Raw genomic sequence first — 15,800 nt, forward strand, 5'->3', positions numbered from 1 at the left:
TCGTAGAGAATGCCCAAATTGATCTTGCATTTTTTTTTACTCAATGCTTACTTTTTGAGCAGTTTAAACATTCTAATCATTAGCCTTTGCTAAGAAACCAATAGCAGCCATTAACTACTTTGTGTTGACTGTTCATGTAGAAGTAAACATTAATTTCCTAATTTTTATTACTGGTTTCAAAACTAAAGGCTCAATTCAATCAAACAGATATATTTAGAAAGTAAATGAACAATTACGTACAAATAAAAAATATATTAACAAAAATACTTTTGATCTTGCAAAATATATATAAATTTATAAAATTATATATATAATTCTATATAAATTCTATTAGTAAAACTTTTAGGTTATAAATTCTATTAGTAATGTTGTGAAGAGATCAATTGGTCGGCATAAAAATCAATCCAGCATCCACTAACCATCACTTGTTGATTTGCTAAAGCTGTCTATGGATATGGCTTCACTCATCCTAAATATGCTGTCATCCTTGCCTCGGCTCATGTGATGTGGATAGCGGCTTATGATTGGCTGAGCCAGAGAAGGAGGAGGATAGCGATGGTAAGCGTTCAGCACATGTCTTTCTGAATGCGAACTCTCAGCAATAAGTGGTGTTTCTACATAATGACAGCATCGCATGCATGTTTGCTGTCGCAATGTATAGTGAGCGGCAGATTTGAGCAGGTGTCTTACACAGACAATCTAGAATTGATTTCTGTCAATATCATTGCCTGTATAGTAAAAAATTAGCTATCTTCTCAAAATACAGCATGTATTATTTTATTGTTTTGGCACCCAATTAAAGTTTTAGCGAAAAATAAATTTCTCTTAATTTTTCAAAAGACTTGAGCTATATGATATGTATATGTTTCTCAAAGTATGTCTGTCTGTCATTCCGGCTATAGCTACATTATAGCACACGCTGATTATTATACCAATGCGGCCACGCGTTACGATGCCCCTGTTAAGAAATATCTTTTGTAAGGTTCAATTACTATATCTGGGGTCAAGGCCAATTCTTCTTACACGGACAATTATATCGTCTCCGTGAAAAGAGCTTCGACATTATCTTTCTGTTTGGTCCGACAAAACCAGTGCGATGTCTCATTTTTACATTTGTACCGGTATCGAGAGGTACCAGTATCGTCGTATTCAAAGTTTTGATGGATAGCTTCTGGTGGAACAGTAACATGTTTTATACACACACACTTCTATGCAAGAAGTGCTATTATTTCTACATATTCAGGATTTTTATTTTGTTTTTTCAGTTCGTATTACTTGTATCATTACCGAATCATCTTTTATTGTATTCGTAGCAAAACAGACTCAATTTAGCCTTTACTTGCAAATTCTTTCACATTTACATCTAAACCTTTTTACAGTCGTTTTATTTTTTTAATTATTTGATCTGCACAAAACATTTTCCTCATTATATGAAGTTTAAAATTTGTTTGACAAAGTTTGAAAACTTTTACAGTTGTTTTTATTTTCTTTCAAATTATTTCAATTACACAAAACACTTTTCTCATGATATGTAGTTTTAAAGTTAGAATGGCAAATGTTGTTATATGGTAAATAGAAATCAATTTTTTGTCCAAAGACATTTTTATTACTCAGGCTATGTCGGGTAGCACAGCTAGTTAAATTACAAACCAATAAATAATACACCAAATAAAATCACATACCAACACCAGCTGAAAATGGTATCAGGGGTGTCATTTCAGGTTCAGCATCAGCAACCACTTGTCTGTTTGTGTCATACTGCTCTTTTGGCTGACCAAGACACTTTGAAAGTGGCTCAGCTAATTGTAGAAAATAAATGAATGAAATAAATTAGCTTATGACAATATTTAGATATGCTGCAAATATGAATAGTGACAAACATAACCTCTGAAGGATATATCTATATGTCTCAAAGATTGTGTGTGACTCTGTGTGTCCAGATATAGCTATTAAAATCTTGGAACGAAGAATCCATATAACATAAGAGTTCATATCGGAACCTTCTGTTCCCCTTCCCCCTCCCGACCAATATGCTAAACCACTGAGCTATGCTAGATTAATGGATTCAATGGGCGATATGAATCGACATCTGGGTGAAAATACGCATAGCGCTATCCATTACACAACGTGATTAAAGCTTGCTCTCACGGCTCTTATTAGTAAGTTTAACAATAGGAATACTAGCTTACTCAAATTATCTATTGGCAATGTGCCAGGTTAACGGCAGGTGGCAGGCAACTACATCACCTGTCACTGTTCATAAGCTGATTTTTAATACCCATAGAACGTGGGCCTTCTCTTAGTATATATATATATATATATATATATATATATATATATATATATATACAAGTATTCATGTATAAATATATATATATTTAAATATCTTATATCTATATATACCTATATTAACATTTAAAATATATACTCAAATATATATTTGAATATATATTTTATATATATAAAATATATATATGGGTCTTTCCATAGATCTCACCCACCAAGTGTGATTAAACAAATCAAATGTTTCACGTTTAAATTATCACAAAGTAAAAACAGAGTCATAATGGATCAATGTTTGCTTGGATAGCACCAATCCAAACATCAATTGGCACAAAGTACGACTTCCAGCGACCAACACTTATTGATATAAAAAGCATTATTATGTGGTGTTCCCGACATTTTTTGTTGCAAAACACGTGACATGAAAGCATTGGGGTCTGAAATTAATGACAGTGTTATCATTTGGCAATATTACCAGTGTAACCGGGAAATGGTGTCCCCTTGTGTCTCTGTTACATCGGCAAACTGTACGTATGGTATGACAGGCAATTGTTTTATGTAAAGTATATTGTTTGCACTCAGTTAACTGTTCTTATGGCATTGCAACCTTATTACCCAAGTATTAAAGCAGGTGAAAGATGATTAAGCTTTTCGTTTGTCTTTTTGTTTGATGAAAAGGTATGATATGCTGTCCCCTGTTACATCGGCAACCGTTCCCGGACCTGTTGTAGAAACACCAATATACTGCAAAATTTACAAAACAAAACAGCAAATAACTGTTTTGTTTACAAAATTTGAATAGCTAGACTTCCTGAAAGTAATGCTAAATTTATTGTAGATGTGATTTGAGATTTTGACCTCATAGACACACTTGTGGGCGAGTTCTATGGAAAAACCCATATATATATTTTAAATATATATTTATTTGTATATAAATATATATATATATTTTAAATATATATTTATTTGTATATAAATATATATATATATATATATATTTTAAATATATATTTATTTGTATATAAATATATATATATATATTTTAAATATATATTTATTTGTATATAAATATATATATATATATACATATATATATATATATCCCTTGCTGGCTGTGAGCTGCACTGATGAGGGCTCAGTAGCCGAAACGGTACTGCCTGTATCATGAGTATATATACATGTACATATACTAGCTGTACTACCCGGCGTTGCCCGGGTAATAAGAAATTCTTTGGACAGAAAATTGATTTGTATTTAATATATAACAACATTTCCCATTCTAACTTTCAAACTACATATCATGAGAGAAGTGTTTTGTGTAGTTGAAATAAATTAAAAGAAAAATAAAACAACTGCGAAGGTTTTCAAACTTTGTCAAGCAACTTTAAAACTTCATATCATGAGGGAAATGTTTTGTGCAGGTCAAATAAATTAAAAAAGTAAAATAACTATAAAAGGGTTTAAATTTAAATGTGGAATAATTAGTAAGTAACAGCTTTTTGTGTAATTTTTTTGTTTCGTGTAATTGAAATAATTTAAGAGAAAATAAAACAGCTGTAAAGCTTTTCAAACTTTGTCAAAAAGCATCCTGTTTCATAGAGTTAAGAGAATTCATAGAATTTTAAATAATACGTCATTTAGCGTGCACATACAGTATATAGACGTTATACATAGACGGTATACAATAACATCTTTGATCAATATGCCTTATATAGCTCAGTGATAGAGCGCCTGAATAAAATCTTGCGGTTGTATTCGCCGTGAGTTCAAACTCATCAGAACGCGGAATTTTAATTCCAAGTTTTAATAGCTATAGCTGGACACGCACACATACATTAAAACTCATAGCATCAAGGCTGTTATGGATACTACTGTGTGGCATGCATGAGTACAGCAGTTAAATTACGAACCATCTTTCTTCTGCTGTTGCCTTTCTGTGTTGAATTTATTTGTTACAAAGAAACTAATACAGTAGCACAAGTGACTCACTATTATATGTTGTAGGTGGAAGAGGGTCCCCGAATGATACTCCATAACATGAGTTGAGCTTGGAACTGAGACTACTAGCTTCTGAAGGGAGCCTTTTTATAGGATTAGCAGAGCTTGTCTATGACAGCATGTAAAATCACCACTTAGCATGTGCATAACAGTAATCATAGGTAGAGTATCATATCATAGCTTAGATGATATACATACCAGTAATCACAGTTAGAGTATCATGTTATAGCTCAAATGATATACATACTAGTAATCACAGGTAGAGTATCATATTATAGCTCAGATGATATACATACTAGTAATCATAGGAAGCTGTTAGAAAGTATCTCATTTACCTTTAATTGCAAAGAATTTGATACAACCTGCTCTGTCTTTGGTACCACATTCTCATCTCTAGACCTCGCTGTCGCTGCTGACATCAGTTTCTATACAAAAAATTCATCTTGTCCCTAATCACTGTAGCATGAGTATGCATCCTACATGATGAGTTCACTCGTGCTCAACAAGGCCAACCTCTCATAAACTAGTCACCAAACCTTACTGCACGTTGCTATGCACACCAAGGTCATATTTTGGTAATCACCATGTCTCCATGTTTCGAGTGGACTCAGAGTTGTTTGCTGCTGACAAATTCACACCCTACAGTTTCAGCGATTCGGAGTTGTACTATAGAATTTTTCATGATTTCCGATATCCCTCAAATCAAAACTCGTTTAGGTAGATTTAGTAACATGAAGCACATAATTTGTATTATCAGGTTAGGATTTGCTATAATATTGAGAGCAATGTGTGTTCTCAATATATTATTATTGAGAACACACAGCCTATGCTGTAGTAAATTAGGTTTATCACTCCAGTAATTGTTCAAGCTTTGGTATAAGCTCGCAGTGTATTGGTTCGAGGGTTTGGTGTTTTGCTGGTTGTATGATTAGCTCTATTTGAGTTGATTTTAATGCACTCTAGAGATGAAAGGTTGTACAGAAACTGTGTGCGTCTTTTTAACAGCCTTGACAACTGGAAACATGCCCGATTGCGGAGAGCTATTCGAGGTTGGATGTCCATGTTCATAAAAATTGAACCCTAACCTGTTGAACTCTGACCTATTGCTTGCAGGTGATGTTTCTAGACCCCTGAACTACAGCAATTAGTAAGTACTTGTTACTTGCCAGTAAAACTATAGATGGTAGAGTTCAACAAAGTACTTACATTGAAGTATTCAGAGCTTTGAAGAATGTGGGCTATAGTAGACTTCTTCCAATGCTGCTTAGGAATGCTGGAAGGGCTCATCGACGTATGCCCTGAGTTTACAGGCTCAGGGGCTGACACCTTAGGCTACACACAGAAAATATTCATTTAAACACCTTTCTCTTTTCAGACATTTTGCTTTCATTGCTATATGATAGTTTTGAGCACTTGCTAACACTTGTCAACTTGTGGCACTTCATTAAACTGTGATCGCTGTTTACTTTTCATCTCCCACTTGAATCTCTGAATGAAAGACCAACTTTAGACTTTTTTTTCTTTTGTTAGTCAATTAAGCAATACTAGCTAAACATAAAGCCTTCAACAATTAATGTGGAACATTGTGTTGTGAGGTCATTTTCCAATCTAATTCCATATGTTATAATATCTATTTATATCAATAAAATAAAATATGGATCTGTCAGATTACAACATTACTCATTAAAACCGCATTACTTCATTCTTAATAATATCCTACTATATTACTGGTTCATGCGTGGGTTGTTCCGGTATACTGATAGCCTGTTTTCAACTTTGATCACTCAAGTCACTGAGTATTACACAGTAACAATGAATTGTCAGACTGCAACAAAAGTTACTAAATTCAACGAACCAACTTTTGACATTTCTAATCTAATGTACGATTTTTTGTGATTTACCGTGAGCCGCGGAATAATCCTTTGCTGAAAGTTGCTCTGCATTATCTCAGAAAAAAGAGGAGGAAATTTGTAATAGTCCGCCCAGACCTCCTGAAGTTCTTCCACCAGCACATCGTGGTTTTTATTTACTTCTCTAATCTCTATAACACCCAGAGAAGTCTTGACTCTTCCTTGCAATACAATTAACTTACAGAGATCTTCTCAATGAATATTCTATGTAGCAGCCTTAATCATTATAAAATAAAATCTAAAATCTATAAATCTTTCATAAATATAGTGGCGTGCGAAATAAACCGGATCCGTTTGTTATAAAACTTAAATTCTCATTTACGACATTGTTACTTATCGTGTTACCACATACATTTTTATTCACTCAGTTCAAGTCATAGATGAGCATTTCAAGCCATATGCAAGTATTTCAAGTCATATACAAGTATTTCAAGTCATAGACGAGTATTTCAAGTCATAGACAAGTATTGCAAGTCATAGACGAGTATTTCAACTCATAGACCAGTATATGACTTGAAGTAAGCAAATGATTGTAATTAACTAACTGATAATTATGCAACTTACATCCTATCATTAAGCATATCTGAGAGTTGTCCTACCTTTCATATCTATACATGTTAATCAAAAAGGTAAAGCTATTACCGGAAAGAAATCTCCATCTAAGATAAGTTTACATTTTTCAACACTTACTTGTTCCCTAAAAAACATTTTGCCTCATAAAATGGTGTCAATCCACCTCAAAGGAGGTAAATGTTCTTAGAGTTGTCTACTCCATTTAGGAAACTCCTACCTTTTAAAACACCATGTAGAGCTGCCCCAAGCTCAGGTTTATCAGGATGGTTGAGTTTAATATAGAAGTCCAGAACTTTCAGTTCCTGGTTGTGCATTATTTTGAGTTGGGTAACAGCCTGAGGAGACAACTCCGAGAATATATGTTCATCTACAATAGATGGAATGGTTTGAGAAAACAATAATATCTTCATGATATTCAAATATACTCATATACTAGCTGTGTTGCCCGGGTAATAAAAAAGTCTTTGTACAGAAAATTGATTTATATTTAACATATAACAACATTTGCCATTCTAATTTTCAAACTACATATTATGAGAAAAGTGTTTTGTGTAATTGAAATAATTTGAGAGAAAATAAAAACAACTGTAAAGGTTTTCAAACTTTGTCAAACAAATTTTAAACTTCATATAATGAGGAAAATGTTTTGTGCAGGTCAAATAATTAAAAAATAAAACAACTGTAAAAAGGTTTAGATGTAAATGTGAAATAATTAGCAAGTAATAGGTAAATTACGTCAGTTTTATTCCGATTACAATAAAATATGATTCGGTAATGATACAATTAATATGAACTGGGAAAACAAAATAAAAATCCTAAATATGTTGAATTAATAATAACAACTCTTGCAAAAAGTGTGTGTATAAAAAAATTACTGTTCCATCAAAAGCTATCTATCAAAACTTTGAATACAATGATACGGAAGTTATGACTGTTCGCGCGAAAAAAATTGGCCTTGACTCTATATATGGTAATCGAACCTTACGAAAGATATTTCTCAACTTAGGCATCGTAACGCGTGGCTGCGGTAGTAAAATAGTCAGTGTGCGCTATAGCTATAGCCGCAATGACAGACAGATATATATATACACTAGCTGTGCATCCCAGCGTAGCCCGGGTGTTAAAAATCAGCTGGTAAACAATGAGAAGTGACGGCAGTTGCCTACCACTTGCTATTAGTCTGGCACATTGTCAATGGAAATCGGTATTAAAAATCAACTTATAAACAATGAGAAGTAATGAAAACTGTCTGCCATTTGCTGGCAACTTTCCAGCAAGTGACAAGCTATTGCCAAGTGGTCTGGCATATTGCCAATGGAAAATTCCACTAAGCTCGTTAATAAGGCTAGGCTTCTAATGCAGGTAAGACATGACATTGCGTCAGCATGGTTGTCCAGCTACACTATTCTAATGATAGTTATAGCTGGACAATCAAAACGACAAATACACACACCAACTTTGAGAAAAATATATAGATAAGATTATATATATATATATTTATATATACAGTGGTGTGAAAAATAATCGGACCACCTTATAAAACTTGATCATTGCTAGCGCTCAGCACTCAAGGTGATTAAATCCCTCATTAAGCTCTTGCTATTGAGTAGAACCTATACATAGTATACATCAAAAGAAAGCTTAGAATGAGTAGAACTTGATGAAACTAATTTTAGCTTGAAACAACAATGTTAGATAAGTTTTAGAAAGAGTCAAAGTTCGCAATTATTTTTGGCATTATCACTCATTTTGAATAAAATTAAACCTCTATTTTATTTATGTTCAAACTTAAAGCAGTGATTCTACTCAGATCAAAGACGTTGTGTGAAACAATCCTCATGTCGTTACGTTTTGTATATGCATGAATATATGCGAATATCATGACATTCACATATACTTTAAACATATATTATATCATGATATGTGGATTTGATATCTGAAGGTCTAGAATATCTTAACGTTGTATGCAAATTTCTTATTTTTGCAGCTTTTTAATTTAATTGCGAAGATGAATAAATTTATGACATAAAAATCGCAATACGCATATAATAAACCTTTGTGATAGTGTAAGTTAAGAATTAATCAATGTTTGTTGTGCTCTTATTGACCTCTTATTGACCTCTTATTGACCTGGCAAATTGACCTCAAACTGGCATTAATATAATCATAACTAATCAAGGCTTGACATGCAAACTTAATACATGCAAATATTCCCACGACCAAACGAGCGGAGCGAATGTTTGAGTTTTATGATAAATGCATGTGCACACAACTCACGAAAATTATTCATCAACAATGTCGCAAACCTTTGTACCGAAATCTCATCAACAAATTTAACCATTTTTCTGTGGAGTCGTTAAAGTATAATAACGATACAAAACACATACAAACCTATTTAAATATATTACCAAGTCTTTGTAAACCGTCGGCATTATCTTAAAACTTGCCCATCCGAGCGGATTATACACAATTAGACAGGTTAACTTTGGTTGAAAATCGTTATTAAAACTTGCCAAGCCTTACTTTTATCAAAATTAAGACCGGCAATTGAAACGCCAAGCGACAAAGAATAGATCCATTAAGTTGTGTGCATTTCACGAAAAAATAACTTGCACATTTCACCAGTCTATAGCAATGTCGAATTGCTGAAGGTTTCTGTAACTAACGTGGGAGTACTGAAATATAATCGTTTCTGTTTTGCCAATTTCAAAGTAACTGACATTTTAGACACTTTTGAGTACTTTGGTATTCTAACTGATGTCCAACGCAGTGAAAGTAAAGGAAATGACGATGATATTTTTTTCTAACGATTCTTATGAGATTATTACAATATTTAATTATAAGTTTGGATGACTATAATTGAAGTGTTATAATTACACTAACAACATCAATGATGGGTAATATGTTACTGTTATTATTTTTTCTAAATAGTTTTGTTAAATAGATTTTCTAAAAATTTATATAAATATCACAACTTCTTGATATTGTTAGCTATGACGTTTTGAAATGTAAACAAATTTGTGCATTGGTTTTCTATTATTACTATATTAATAATATTGGTTATTTTAATATCAGTGCATTTTACTTCTAATATTGCATTTCTCCTATTGCAGGGGGAGAGATATAAACATATAATCCTTTCCTTTCATTATTGCTGTTTGTTGTACGTAACAACACCCACACCCAGTACATTACAGCTACCATTGCAGTTATCCTATTGCACTGCAGTGCAATTTGATTGCTAATACTGCATTTCTCAACCATCAGTACCCTTTCTTTTTTCCCATATCACTTTGGTCGTGGGCTGTATGACAGGGGAGTTTCTAGTTGTAAAATTGCTCATATTTCGGAACAAATCTCTTAATAAGAGTATATCGTGATTTTTTATTCATTCCATGACGCGAGTATTTTAGGTACTTCTACTTGGCACTAAAATAAATGCATTATGCAATACCATATAAAAAATTAAATGCAAAAAACTAAATTACAAGTAAAATAAAAAATCAAAGAATAGGAAGGTTTTTGTTGTCTTTAGAAGTGTAATGATGTAATAGAAGTGTAACGATGTAATAGAAGTGTAATGATGTAATAGAAGTGTTACAATGTAATAGAAGTGTAATGATGTAATAGAAGTGTAATGATGTAATAGAAGTGTAATGATGTAATAGAAGTGTAACGATGTAATAGAAGTGTAACGATGTAATAGAAGTGTAACGATGTAATAGAAGTGTAATGATGTAATAGAAGTGTAATGATGTAATAGAAGTGTAATGATGTAATAGAAGTGTAACGATGTAATAGAAGTGTAATGATGTAATAGAAGTGTAATGATGTAATAGAAGTGTAACGATGTAATAGAAGTGTAACGATGTAATAGAAGTGTAATGATGTAATAGAAGTGTAATGATGTAATAGAAGTGTAACGATGTAATAGAAGTGTAATGATGTAATAGAAGTGTAACGATGTAATAGAAGTGTAACGATGTAATAGAAGTGTAACGATGTAATAGAAGTGTAATGATGTAATAGAAGTGTAACGATGTAATAGAAGTGTAACGATGTAATAGAAGTGTAACGATGTAATAGAAGTGTAACGATGTAATAGAAGTGTAATGATGTAATAGAAGTGTAATGATGTAATAGAAGTGTAATGATGTAATAGAAGTGTAATGATGTAATAGAAGTGTAATGATGTAATAGAAGTGTAATGATGTAATAGAAGTGTAATGATGTAATAGAAGTGTAACGATGTAATAGAAGTGTAAGAATGGTGATACAGGAGACAGGGTTGTATAGAGAGGCATTTCTCTCTCTTTTTATGTATTTTAATATTTGTCTTTATCATTCCTTTAAAATTCATTTATCCTTCATCATTCTTTTATTAGCCTTTAAAATTTCATCTATTTTAAGCCCTCTTTCACATCATTTACATTCGAGGGTTTCAAGGAGTAGTACGGTGTGCTTCTGTTATAATTGATAATCTTCGAATTGTTTCAATTTCTTGAAACAAATCGTCAAGACTAATTATGCTGCCTCGCGTGGTCCTACCAAGGGCGTCTATAGCAAAGAAATCTTTTTGAGTCAGAGGAAAGGCACTGCCAATACATCTGAGGGGAATTCCAGGTGCAGTAGCTAACAAAGACAGTTGACATACAAAAGCACAATTGGACTACAACTCCAAGTTCTGTTGAGGCACGACCAGATGCTCTTCCCGACACCCTATATTGAAGCTCAAACCATTGACCTGCAGCTAACCTTTCTACTATGATTTCAAGTAGGCTGTCATAACAGGCGCCAAAAGATACTTGCTCATTTTTCTGTAACTTTTTGCAGTAATTCTAAAAAAAGTTGATTCTTTTTTTCTTATCTCTACTATCACTAGCACAAGTCTTCTTATAATCCCTCCAACTAGACAAGGAAGGTATGAAGTAATACATACAACACATCGAGAACTAGAAAAGGTATGAAATAATACCTACAACATCAAGAACTAAACAAGGAAGGTATGAAGTAATACATACAACATCGAGAACTAGACAAGGTATGAAATAATACCTACAACATCAAGAACTAAACAAGGAAGGTATGAAGTAATACATACAACATCGAGAACTAGACAAGGTATGAAATAATACCTACAACATCAAGAACTAAACAAGGAAGGTATGAAGTAATACATACAACATCGAGAACTAGACAAGGAAGGTATGAAGTAATACCTACAACACACCGAGAACTAGACAAGGAAGGTATGAAGTAATACCTACAACATCAAGAACTAGACAAGGACGGTATGAAGTAAGACCTACAACATCGAGGACTAGACAAGGAAGGTATGAAGTAATACCTACAACATCGAGGACTAGACAAGGAAGGTATGAAGTAATACCTACAACATCGCGGACTAGACAAGGAAGGTATGAAGTAAGACCTACAACATCGAGGACTAGACAAGGAAGGTATGAAGTAATACCTACAACATCGAGGACTAGACAAGGAAGGTATGAAGTAATACCTACAACATCGAGGACTAGACAAGGAAGGTATGAAGTAATACCTACAACATCGAGGACTAGACAAGGAAGGTATGAAGTAATACCTACAACATCGAGGACTAGACAAGGAAGGTATGAAGTAATACCTACAACATCGAGGACTAGACAAGGAAGGTATGAAGTAAGACCTACAACATCGAGGACTAGACAAAGAAGGTATGAAGTAATACCTACAACATCGAGGACTAGACAAGGAAGGTATGAAGTAATACCTACAACATCGAGGACTAGACAAGGAAGGTATGAAGTAATACCTACAACATCGAGGACTAGACAAGGTTTTTCTAGAAGTTTTGAGCATCATACATTCTACTTTCTGCCAAACTGCTGAAGATACGCCGCGTGAATAATTGTTCAAATTTCATGTCATTTGTCAAAAGATTTGCATGTCAAGGCAAATGCAAGTCAAAGTTTGACTGTAATATAATAACGTACGTATTTACTCATTAATTTACTCTGCAAGTCTTTCTTCCTGTAGTAATAGTTGCTAATCACCTCCGATTTAAGTGTTTATATTTATACATCTGTAAAGACGCAAATTAAACTGCTGTTCTAGTGCCGAGCATAGATAGATACCTCTTGTTAGATAGATTAATAGAGATACCTATAGAAAAGAAGAGACCGAGCGAATAACTTCAAGGCAAACTTACCAGATGGGTATTTCAGCTAATGAATAGGAAAGATAGTAAAAGGTAGTCACAAAATTGATTACAAAAAATGCACAGACCTGGATATGTCATGATCAGAGCAAGAGCTAGGAGCAACTCTATGTCGGTGAGACGAATCTTTGTCAGTTTTCCGGCCAGACTAAGCATCATATTCACAAAGCCTTTATTGTTGTAAATCTATAAGAGTCATCGGTTCATTGTACACACAACTCCGAGTTTCATCTTAACCAACATGGCTGAATATATAACTAAGGTAAAATTGGTCATTCAATCGACATAAGTAGTTGTCTTTTCTTAACTTACGATATTTGTGTGTTTAGAAAATTGTTTTGTAGTAGTCCAAGACGCTAAAATAGCACGTTCACTTACTATCATACCTTGCCTTAGCACCCTTACCTCGCATTATCTAACTTACATTAAAAATTAAGCCATAAAATTTATAAGATAAAGGACTGATAAGTTTTACACAACAAATTATATTTAGTATGCACTTACCTTTACCATATCCTGATAACTATCGACCCGATTAAACCGACCAATGAAACAGCGATGCTTCACATCAAACCGACGATGTGATGCACCAAACAGCAGCTGGGATCGAGTAGCTAAAATTTAAAAAGTGAAAAAATAATTTATAGTTGCCTCACTGTTTGTCTCTATGTTTTTTTTATTTTAAATTCATCTCTCATTCCTATATTTTCCTCACATTTCTGTTTTAGCCTCAACAGATGGATACATTGTATATGAGATTTACCTTTAATAAGCCTGATTTGGTCTTGGAGAGACAAGTGCTTAAAACCTGGGGTGCACTTAGCAAACTGGGCAACTACTATAAACGTTTCTTCTATCCCTTCAGCCCTGTCAAAGTGTTCAAAGCATTACTACTCTACTATCAAAAGCGTTAGAAAACCATAATAGTGCCATTGTACATGATACTAACTTAGCCTCCTTCGTATGGTCTATGTATATCATCTATATGATCTACATAGTTCATCCTAGATGATAGTGTATCTATTATCTATAGTAGATGATAGTGTATCTATTATCTATAGTAGATGATAGTGTATCTATTATCTATAGTAGATGATAGTGTATCTATTATCTATAGTAGATGATAGTGTATCTATTATCTATAGTAGATGATAGTGTATCTATTATCTAAGATAATCTAGACAATCTAGATGATCCCAAATCATCATTTCAGGAAAATTCTATCGACTTACTATATTAGTGGAAACTAAAAATTTAGTCTGTCAATGCTTGAACCTAAAGATATTTAAAATATTAGTTTAAACAATGTTCAATACATATCGATTAGCACTGTTGTGAAAAAATAAAGTTGTCTGCTCTTTTTTAAAGAGTTGTCTGCTCTTTTCAATTGTTTCAAGATTAAAAGAAGAAGCAACTCTTAGTTTACTAAGTTGTAATAAACTATTGTTGACAATTCACCATACAGTATTTGTGGTTCACTGGGCTGATATCAAGGTTATTGAGTCAAACTTTTTGTACAATTTTTTATAACAGATTACTGACTCTCCTCTTGTGGGAGTCCACTGTAGCCTATCTAGGAAAACAATTATTAATCTATCTTTATTGTGCTTCTAGTATAGAGTTGTCATTACAACTAGGACTTAGGAATAACTGTAACTTGTACATGATACTAACCAATGTTGCATTAGTTCCTTCCTTTGGTCGAGGTCAAGGCCAGTTTCTGCCATAACTTGGACATACTCCTTACTAGGTATTACATCATCACCCATCAACTGTCTCTCCAAGTTGCTATCATCCTGATAATGTTAAAGTATACGTAGGGTTATAAAAAAAATGAATGTATGCTAATTATCCACGTGCATTAAAACTACATGATCCGTTATAAAAAAACACTACATGTACCTTAAAGAACTCCAATAAGGCAACACCTTATCAAGTTGCGAAAATAACTGCCTGAATTTTTGAAAACCATTTTTCCATTGCATTCTATTTAAAAACAAAAACATAGTTGTTGACCATAAGACAGCAAAATATTGTTCTACTAGTGTAGCCTGACTCACTATAAACTATATATTTATATATATAGTTTATAGTGAGTCAATTACAAACCTTTTAAATAACCACATTATAAACTTCAAGTTATTGAGAAACATAACAGCGAGTTATATACAGGTATATATATATATATATATATATATATATATATATATATATATATATATATATATATATATATATATATATGTATATAAACAATAAGAAGTAGTGAGAGTTTTGCTATAAGGCAGTTTAATAATGTGAGCAAACAGCTTGTGACGTTATGCTATGACCCGCGTCATACGCAAAGCGGTTAAGTATTGCTCTCATATAATGGCTTATATTGGCAGGCTAGCAATTTGACTTTCCTCGTCTAGTGGGTAAGGCGTCAGACTGGTGAACGACAGGGTCCGAGATTGAATCTTCTTCGGTACGGAGTATTTATTGACCGGCTATATTTTAAGATCTATAGCCAGACAATCAATCTTACAAATACACATACGACAAACTTTGAGAAATATATATACAGTGAAACATGGATAACTCGCCCTCGGATATAGCGAATACATGGTGAACTCGAATGGATTTGCTTGGTCCGTTCCCATGCAATGATAAATGGCTTTATATAACTCGACCTCGGCACCGCTAACTCGAACAGTTTTTTGCCGAATTCACAAACGGTTTCCGTTCAATTTATTTCGAAGAAGTTTCCACTAGTCGCGAAGCTGAGACTACTCTGCTTTCTTAACGAAAGCGCTTTTAGTACACGCATAGTGTACGTATAA

The 15,800-nt window shown here is 33.3% G+C and overlaps 1 protein-coding gene across 1 annotated transcript in view; it reads right to left on the reverse strand.

Moving 5' to 3' along the window:
- Positions 1-205: 205 nt before the first annotated feature.
- The window catches only part of LOC137398669 (vitamin D3 receptor B-like), a 39,698-nt gene continuing 24,103 nt past the window's right edge, over positions 206-15,800 (reverse strand). Inside the window, exons 8-18 of the mRNA XM_068084852.1 lie at positions 14,653-14,774; positions 13,742-13,845; positions 13,483-13,592; positions 13,047-13,164; positions 6,982-7,131; positions 6,183-6,322; positions 5,488-5,613; positions 4,617-4,706; positions 4,273-4,390; positions 1,683-1,799; positions 206-614 (exon numbers count right to left, since the gene is read on the reverse strand). Of these exons, the coding sequence (XP_067940953.1) occupies positions 415-614; positions 1,683-1,799; positions 4,273-4,390; positions 4,617-4,706; positions 5,488-5,613; positions 6,183-6,322; positions 6,982-7,131; positions 13,047-13,164; positions 13,483-13,592; positions 13,742-13,845; positions 14,653-14,774 (1,395 nt within the window). The 3' untranslated portion in view covers positions 206-414. The remainder of the gene's footprint in view (positions 615-1,682; positions 1,800-4,272; positions 4,391-4,616; positions 4,707-5,487; positions 5,614-6,182; positions 6,323-6,981; positions 7,132-13,046; positions 13,165-13,482; positions 13,593-13,741; positions 13,846-14,652; positions 14,775-15,800) is intronic.

This window comes from Watersipora subatra, chromosome 6 (assembly GCF_963576615.1).
Source record: "Watersipora subatra chromosome 6, tzWatSuba1.1, whole genome shotgun sequence".
Lineage (NCBI taxonomy): Eukaryota > Metazoa > Bryozoa > Gymnolaemata > Cheilostomatida > Watersiporidae > Watersipora > Watersipora subatra.